At 37.6% G+C, this 8291-nt stretch overlaps 1 protein-coding gene across 1 annotated transcript in view; it reads left to right on the plus strand.

The window, feature by feature from the left end:
* Nucleotides 1–7892, plus strand: part of MMP7 (matrix metallopeptidase 7) — an 8851-nt gene extending 959 nt beyond the window's left edge. Inside the window, exons 2-6 of the mRNA XM_006775239.2 lie at nucleotides 1956–2182; nucleotides 2265–2413; nucleotides 3573–3701; nucleotides 5388–5549; nucleotides 7605–7892. Of these exons, the coding sequence (XP_006775302.1) occupies nucleotides 1956–2182; nucleotides 2265–2413; nucleotides 3573–3701; nucleotides 5388–5549; nucleotides 7605–7621 (684 nt within the window). The 3' untranslated portion in view covers nucleotides 7622–7892. The remainder of the gene's footprint in view (nucleotides 1–1955; nucleotides 2183–2264; nucleotides 2414–3572; nucleotides 3702–5387; nucleotides 5550–7604) is intronic.
* The last annotated feature ends 399 nt before the right edge of the window (nucleotides 7893–8291 follow it).

An 8291-nucleotide genomic window follows, 5' to 3' on the forward strand; every position in this document is an offset into this window, starting at 1 on the left:
TCCTCTGTTCAGAATTTAAAATCTTTAAATAAATAAGAATATATATATATATATATAGAGAGAGAGAGAGAGAGAGAGAGAGAGAGAGAGAGAGATGCTAGTACAGCTTTTTAGTACATTTAGAGCCACTTGTTATGGCAGAGGATGGTAAACTATGGGCCATGAGCCAAATCCAGCCCACAACCTATTTTTGTAAATAAATTTTTATTACAACTCAGCCATAATCCTTCGTTTACCTATTGCCTATGACTGCTTTGGGGCTATCATGGCAAAGTTTAGTAATTGTGACAGAGACCATCAAGCCAACAAATCCTAAATTACTGATTGTCTAGCCATCACAGAAAAAGTTTACCAACCCCATTTTGTAGCATTATTCATCACACACACACACACATATTTCACCCAGTGGACTATTCAGAAGGTGTTCACTTGCAAGTGTATTGAATCCCTGGGCTTTATTTAGTGTGTAGGTTACCAATAAACCAGAGTGGGGTTGGCTAGGTTTAACAGGAGGCAGAAAAATTCACGTCAAGGATGCAGAGAAATTTCCTTCAGAGGGTGTCTTGGCAAAGCCTGTAGTTCTGGAATGGATAAAATACGTTGTTTGTTTTTAAATGAGGTTAAATCCTAACTGTCATGGATGAACATGCAATCATTGGTAGCAGGAAGAGAGAGCACAATATTGAATGAAATGCAGTCATTGGGAACAGGAAGAGGGAATACAATATTGAGTGAAATGCAATCATGGGTAACAGAAAGAGCGCACACGATATTACTAAGGTTACTCACATAAAGTGGATACTCCTGAGAGGTTCTGAGACAAGTAACCATTTCACCTACTCCAAATTAGACTCTCAGTGAGTGAGCCAATGTTTAAATCGTTTCAACAATACTTTCATGCATTAGAAAGCCCAATGCATTTTTCTAAGGAAGTGGGCTTTGTATCAGAACACAAGTTCAAATACTGGCTCCTTCAGTTACGCAAGGAGTGAACTTGCTTCTCTGAGCCATGATTCTTCACGTAAATTAGGAATAACAACGTGGTGCCTACTTCACAGGGTGGTGATGAGGTTTAAATGAGATAAGTCTGTAAAGCGCCTAGGGTAGTCCCTGCCACCAGCAAGTGCTTAATAGACGTTCTGGTGAGGCCACAGCTGCCACTGTTGTTATTTCATTCACTTTTTCATTTCTTCCTACTTAGTCCAGCAGCTGTCCTCATATCCAGACACTAGGGTCCCTTAAGAAAGCCCAGAGACCAACTGTGTGTGGAATACACCAGGAGACCTGCTCTATCCTGCAGCCTCACCGTGGGTCTTACCAGAGTTTTAACAGTGGAAAGAACACAGGACTGGCAGTCAGGAAACTCAGTGCCAGTTCTGCTACTAGTGGTTGTTTTTTTATTCTGCTACTAATTCAATATGTGACCCTGAGCAAGTCATTTAGTTGCTATGAGCTTTGCTTTCTTCACCTGGAGAATATGTACATTAACTAAATAATTTTACAATGTCCTTTCTCAGGACTAAAACTTTAACACCCGTTAACATAGTTGGGACCAGATCTCCAGAGATCTTAGAAGGGGGGTGGTTGACTTGGTCTCTGATGCCAGGGAAGGTCTCAGTTGTGCCCCTTGAGGACATAGTCACTCTCCCTGATTGGCTATTACAGATGAATCTCTGTTCTATAAAGTGTACAGAGGGCTTCCCTTCAGAGCAGTTTATGGGATGAAAGAAAAATGGAGGTACTTTTTCCTTTTGCTCATGAAATAGAACAACAATGCTTCGTTATTGATATCAAATTTTCTTTTCATTAATGCGCAGTTATTTTCCTTGGTGACTCTGTAGCTATTGTGTTTTCAAACCACTGTTTGAGTCCATAGGTATCAAGGAAAAGACATGCAGACTTCTAAGATAAAAGACAATAAACAAGGATTACAAATCAATTACTCTTTCCAACAGCACTATCTCAAGAGATTTTATCCATACGACCCAAAATCAAGGGATGTCAACAGTTTACGAGCCAAACTCAAGGAGATGCAACAATTCTTTCACCTGCCTATAACTGGAATGTTAAGCTCTGACATCATAAAAATCATTCAGAAGCCCAGATGTGGAGTGCCAGATGTTGCAGAATACTCACTCTTCCCAGATAGGCCAAAGTGGACTGCCAAAGTAGTCACCTACAGGTTAGTATTGCTTTGGTCGTTTGAACGAACACAGTAAAGCCCTTCCTAAGAAGTCAAACATTGTTTTCTTGTTTGCTACCAGGGTCATATCATACACTCGAGACTTATCCCATTTCAAAGTGAATCAGTTAGTGGACAAGGCCTTTGCAATGTGGAGCAAAGAGATCCCTCTGCAATTTAAGAGAATTAGAGTGGGAATTGCTGATATCATGATTGGCTTTGCAAGAGGAGGTAAGAAAGATTCCTGTAGCAAATCCGCAGTGCTATTTTACTTATTACTTATACCAGTGCCCTCCTCTGTTCAGAATTTAAAATCTTTAAATAAATAAGAATATATATATATATATATAGAGAGAGAGAATGAGAAAATCATTGAACAAGGGCCCATTGATTCATACACTTTAGTAGGAAGGAATCTGTCTTGTTTTGAAATGTATTTTTGCTTTTCTGACTATCCCCCCACAATCCTCAGAACCAAAGCCATTGTTCTTATGTTTTTTTCCTGATTTGTTTATAATATCTCTTACCTTAGAAAATTAGAATGGAAAACTTGACCTTGGCTCTTCATTCAAATTTACATATGCAACTCACATCACAGAAAAAGTTTACCAACCCCATTTTGTAGCATTATTCATTACATACACACACACACACACACACACACACACACACACACACATTTATGGAACAGTCTAAAACATATTGAAAGCTTCCTGAAAATGGGAATTTAAATACATTCACATCTAATTTATGGTCGCTTCTAAGTTTTTTCACTTTGTTTGGCCAGATAGTAGCAGGATGACAAATGAGTGTGAGAACTATATTCAACAAGTAACTTGTATACCGTTTAGTGTAACTTTTCTTAAAAACCCAGCTTAATCTTTGTGTAGACCATTTCCTGGAGAACCATGCTCAAGGTGTCTTAAATGGATTTGAATGTGATGCAGATGTATTTATTTTCAAATTGGTATCAGGCAATATCCAGTTTATCTATTCTTAAAAAACATGGAATGCCACGATCAGTGCTTTCTGCACATTCTCTTCAGTGTTATCAATATTGTGGTTGATGTTCAATTTCAGCTAAAATCACAGCAACCAGGAATTTCAATATTAGAACAGAATGAAAGAGAAATATTTTGGGGAGAAGGGAACAACCGAATGTGTTTCTCTCACATTGATGTTTCTCGTTCTCTCTCTCTCTCTCTCTCTCTCTCTCTCCCTCCCCTACCTCCCTCTTTCCTCCCTCCCTTCCACTCTCTCTAAAAAATCAGTGGGAAAATATCCTTGAGTGAGGATTATAAATAAATAAATAAATAAATAAATAAATAAATAAATAAAACGAGTGGAGATATATTCAGTCACTAAGGGCAATCACTCTATTTTCTTTCAGCTCACGGGGACTACTACCCATTTGATGGACCAGGAAACACACTGGCTCATGCCTTCGCACCTGGACCAGGCCTAGGAGGAGATGCCCACTTTGATGAGGATGAACGCTGGACTGATGGTACCAGTATAGGTACAGCATTTCATCTCTCTTCTGCTACATCCTTTTTAAAATCCAGAACTTCTTATACTAACTTTAATTTAATATTTGCTTTGATTAGTAATAATTCTTGAGCCCTTGATAAATGCCAACCACTGTACTATGAGATTTAAATGTGTAATTTTATTTATTGTGCCCGTTACATTTTATTAATGTTACATATACTGAAGATAGAAGCTCAGGCTATGAGTCAAGCAACATTGGGTTCACTTAGCTGTACCTCTACCAATGACTCTCTTGTGTCTTTTGGTAAGTTATTCATTCTCTGAGCCTGTGTCCTCATCTATGAAATGGGACTATAAATAAGTCCCATCTCACAGAATTGTTATTTGAATTACATGAGGTCATAGTTATACAGTGCTTGGGTAATGTTAACAATTCAATAAATTATAGCTCTTTCCTTATGTTCCCTCCAAAATTAAGTTTTTCAATTGAAGGAAAAAGAGGACCAGTGACTATGATATTTAAGAATTATATACAATTCTGAGTATTTGCTATTGTTTAGAAAGAACCCACACCATACCCCAGCCCATCATATTCATCATCTTACAAAATAGACCATCATCGACATATCAGAAAACTAGTGGAGAGCAGCTCGGGCATAAACAATTCTAACTGGAGACAATTTTTTAAAAAGGCTACTAATGGCTCTGAAAGGGAAATCACTACTTGTGTCTGGCAGGGGAATTCACCACGTCAGTGATGCTTTGCTGTGAAAATCTAACCTATGTAAAATTATGACTGTCTTCACCTCACATCTTATATATCTTTTTCATTCTCCTTTCTTTCCACTCAAGGTAAGCTAAAGGCAGCTTTCTTCGATCTAATGCACCACAGGTGGAACTCTGGCCACTCAAACCCTCAGGCTCATACACTCCCCCTTATTTTAAAAGTCTTTCTATGAGTCTGAGAGAGAGAAAAGCCTATTTATAACGCAATGTAATAAATAAAAAGCAAAACCCAGCATTTCCTAGAGATCCTGACTTCCAGTCTCGCTTTTGCAAAGCCAGCTTTCTTTCTCCTGCTATTAGATACTGGGAAACTCTAATTATTTCGATAAATCTACAAGGCAGGAATTATTATCTCTGGACAAAAAATGAGGAAGTGAGACTCTGTAATATCAATTAATGTGTCCAGAGTCACCCTGCTAATAAGTAGCAGAGCTGGGTTTCAAACCCAAATCTTAGTGCTTCTAAAGCCCTTGCTTTCCTCTATAGCAGCAGTTCTCAACATGGGGGTCGAACGACCCTTTCACAGTGGTCGCCTAAGACCATCCTGCATATCAGATATTTACATTATGATTAGTAAATGAAAATAATTTTATGGTTGGGGGTCACCACAACATGAGGAACTGTATTAAAGGGTCGCAGCATTAGGAAGGTTGAGAACCACTGCTCTGTAGAATACTGCTATTTGAGTAATGATATAAGAAGCAAATAGACAGAAAAACATTACTTTAAAAAAAAACAGAAGTAGCGATGAGATTAAAACACTACTGTTCTATTCTCCTTCTAAACCCTCCCCCTCTTTATGAAAGCCTTGAAACAAATAAGTAAACTATGGAGGTAGGTATTTTTATAATTGCTTTATTTATTATTACATATTATATTATATATCTAGTTATTTTCATAATTACTGTTTGTTGCTCTTTGGTTGTAGGAATTAACTTCCTGTTTGCTGTCACTCATGAACTTGGCCATTCTTTGGGCCTGGGTCATTCGTCTGATCCTGACGCCGTGATGTATCCAACCTATGAAGCAAGAGATGCCAAGCATTTCAAACTTTCACAGGATGATATTGAAGGAATTCAGAAATTATATGGTAATATCTATGATTTCAAAAAGGATGATTTCACATTGTCTCCTTAGAGTAGGCTTGAGTGAGAAAGACTGGGAAATGGGTATTTACTTGGTAAAACACACTGGAACTTACACTAAAAGCCCACTGAGGAAAGAAATTTGAGACCTTAGATATTCAAAAGTTAACCAGACTAATTTATACTATGAGGATATTGATATTTTAGTTTTCAGTAATATTGTTTTGAGAGAGGGAAACAACAATTTATTCTTCCACTTCTTTATGCATTCATTCATTGGTTGTTTCTTGTATGTGCCCTGACGTTGAGTCCAGCATTTGATGACCAGCAACCAAATGATTTACCTGGCCAGAGCTACTTAGTATGTTTCCAAAAGCAATTTGGAAAGAATACAGAATGATATTTTTATTTTTAAGTCCACAGATATAATCAAACCTTCCCAGAAAAATATCAAGATGATAAGAATACAGGGCAAAGAGCTTACCTAAGTATCTCTGAATGATCAGAAGAGCCATGAATGTGCTTCAGCAACCAAATGATTTACCTGGACAGGGGTACTTAGTATGTTTCCAAAAGCAATTTGGAAAGAATACAGAATGATATTTTTATTTTTAAGTCCACAGATATAATCAAACCTTCCTAGAAAAATATCAAGATGATAAGAATACAGGGCAAAGAGCTCACCTAAGTATCTCTGAATGATCAGAAGAGCCATGAATGTGCTTCCACATAGGAATGTCCTTAGGGGAAAATTATTCCAATAAGATAATGGAGTAAGCTGTCCGTTGAAACTAGAACTTACTACCAATTTTTTTTCCCTAGAATGCTAGTCTACAAGACAATTTCAAAAAAAAAGTGCTATGGAGAAACAAATTTAAAAACACTACCTACTGCATTTAAGGTGCCTAGGATATTAAAAGAGTCCCTAACAAACTCTTGCTTAATTCAATGCTTCCTAAATTATAATCTTCTTTTATGGAACACCCATTGTGCTCTCACAGAATAGCATTTCAGAGAACATATTTTGAAAAATACCATGTAACTGTACCTTAACGTTGTGACTCAAAGAGCTGCTGCTCTCTAAAAAGTTCACAAAACACTGACAGTTGTTGGTAAGGTTATCGTCAACAAAACAGAGTAAAGTACCTCCCCTTACATAAAACTGTGGAACTCATGGAATACTCTATGGCATGTATAACTGCTTTAGAACCCGAAGAAAATGAGAAAGGGACTTAAAAAATATTCTGAGGCAGACTGATTAGAAGAAAACAGACTAGTGCATTCAATCCTTACGTATTAGAGGCAATGAGGTGCCTGCCCCCAGGCAAAGTCGAGAAGAGGTAACTTGGCGGGAGACAGATGCAGGGTAGAGGGGGTCAATGGGGAAAAGGGGGACATCTGTAATACTTTCAATAATAAAGATAAATTTAAAAAAAAAAGAAAAGACGTAACTTCTGGACAAATGAAAGTAATATTTAATTATATAGGTTTTAAATTTGGGGAATTCATTAATCCAAAAGGGATACAAGGTTGCGTTGGTGGTATAGTGGTGAGCATAGCTGCCTTCCAAAAAGGGATACAAACAGAAAATATAAATTCAAAAGAATGTAATTAAACTCATAAATGTGAAATTATCCAATGCTTTCCTCAGAATAGTGAAAATAATAGCTAAAATGCACCTAGTATTTACAGTGTACCAAGCACTTGTGTGCACTAACTCATTTAATCCAACAATTCAATGAGTTGTTATAATCCTCATTTTACAGATTGGTAATCTAGCATTAACGGAGGCTAAATAGTGATTTGTCCCAAATTATACAGCTGGCAAAATGGCAGAGATACCTGACCCCCAGGCCTATATCCTACACAAAATTGCCTTTTTAGCCTTGCGGGGGGCGGGGGGGGTTGTTCTTCAAAACCTTTGTCCCAGGCACAGAAAACTGGGTTGGGTGAATGATAAAGTATACACAATTATGACATTTCTTGAGTTTTTATAAACTTAGGATGGTTTTATGTATTTTATACCATGTCAAAAGTATTTTTATTTTCTCTCTTAACAGGACATAGAAGTGACTGAAGAAAGAATTAGAAACTTCAGGGAGAACACACATTCATTCATTGGATTCTATATCATTGTTCCTTAACCAGAATCAGGGACCACTGTTCCTGCACTCCATTTAGCACTTATTTCATCTTTCCTTATATTGTGGTTGACTCTTGCATGTCTCTCTCCCTCTGGAGATAAGCTCTTTTATAGCACAATTGTCTCTTATCTAAGCAACTTATACTTAAAGATGTCAATGAATGTTAAAGGAACAAATAAATACAATTTTCATTTCATAGTAAAATGATTTCTATTTGGGAGCACTGTTTCTATGTCAAGAGAAGACATGCTACACAATGAAATCAAAGAATAAGACTTAAAAAATATCCCACCACATTATTTTGGGCCTTCAGCTGCACCAGGTAGATAAGGAGAGAGCTCCAGCCCTTTATTGTTCATTAGTGTAGCCCAAAGGTGCACTCAGAGCCCCTTATCCTTGGGCCCAAGCTCTCACTCCGAGTATTCGGGGAAAGCTAATTCTTCCCACAAAATGTATGTGAATTTCCAAGGTTTTACATTCCCACAGTCACTTCTGGCTCCATGTTCCTACCCCTGACCTCCTGATTTCATGGCCTCTCTCCTGCCACAGCTGCTCTGCGTTCCCTTTCCTCTGCCTCATACCAACCCAGATATCAGTTTCACC

Source organism: Myotis davidii, unplaced genomic scaffold (assembly GCF_000327345.1).
Source record: "Myotis davidii unplaced genomic scaffold, ASM32734v1 scaffold8, whole genome shotgun sequence".
Classification (NCBI taxonomy): domain Eukaryota; kingdom Metazoa; phylum Chordata; class Mammalia; order Chiroptera; family Vespertilionidae; genus Myotis; species Myotis davidii.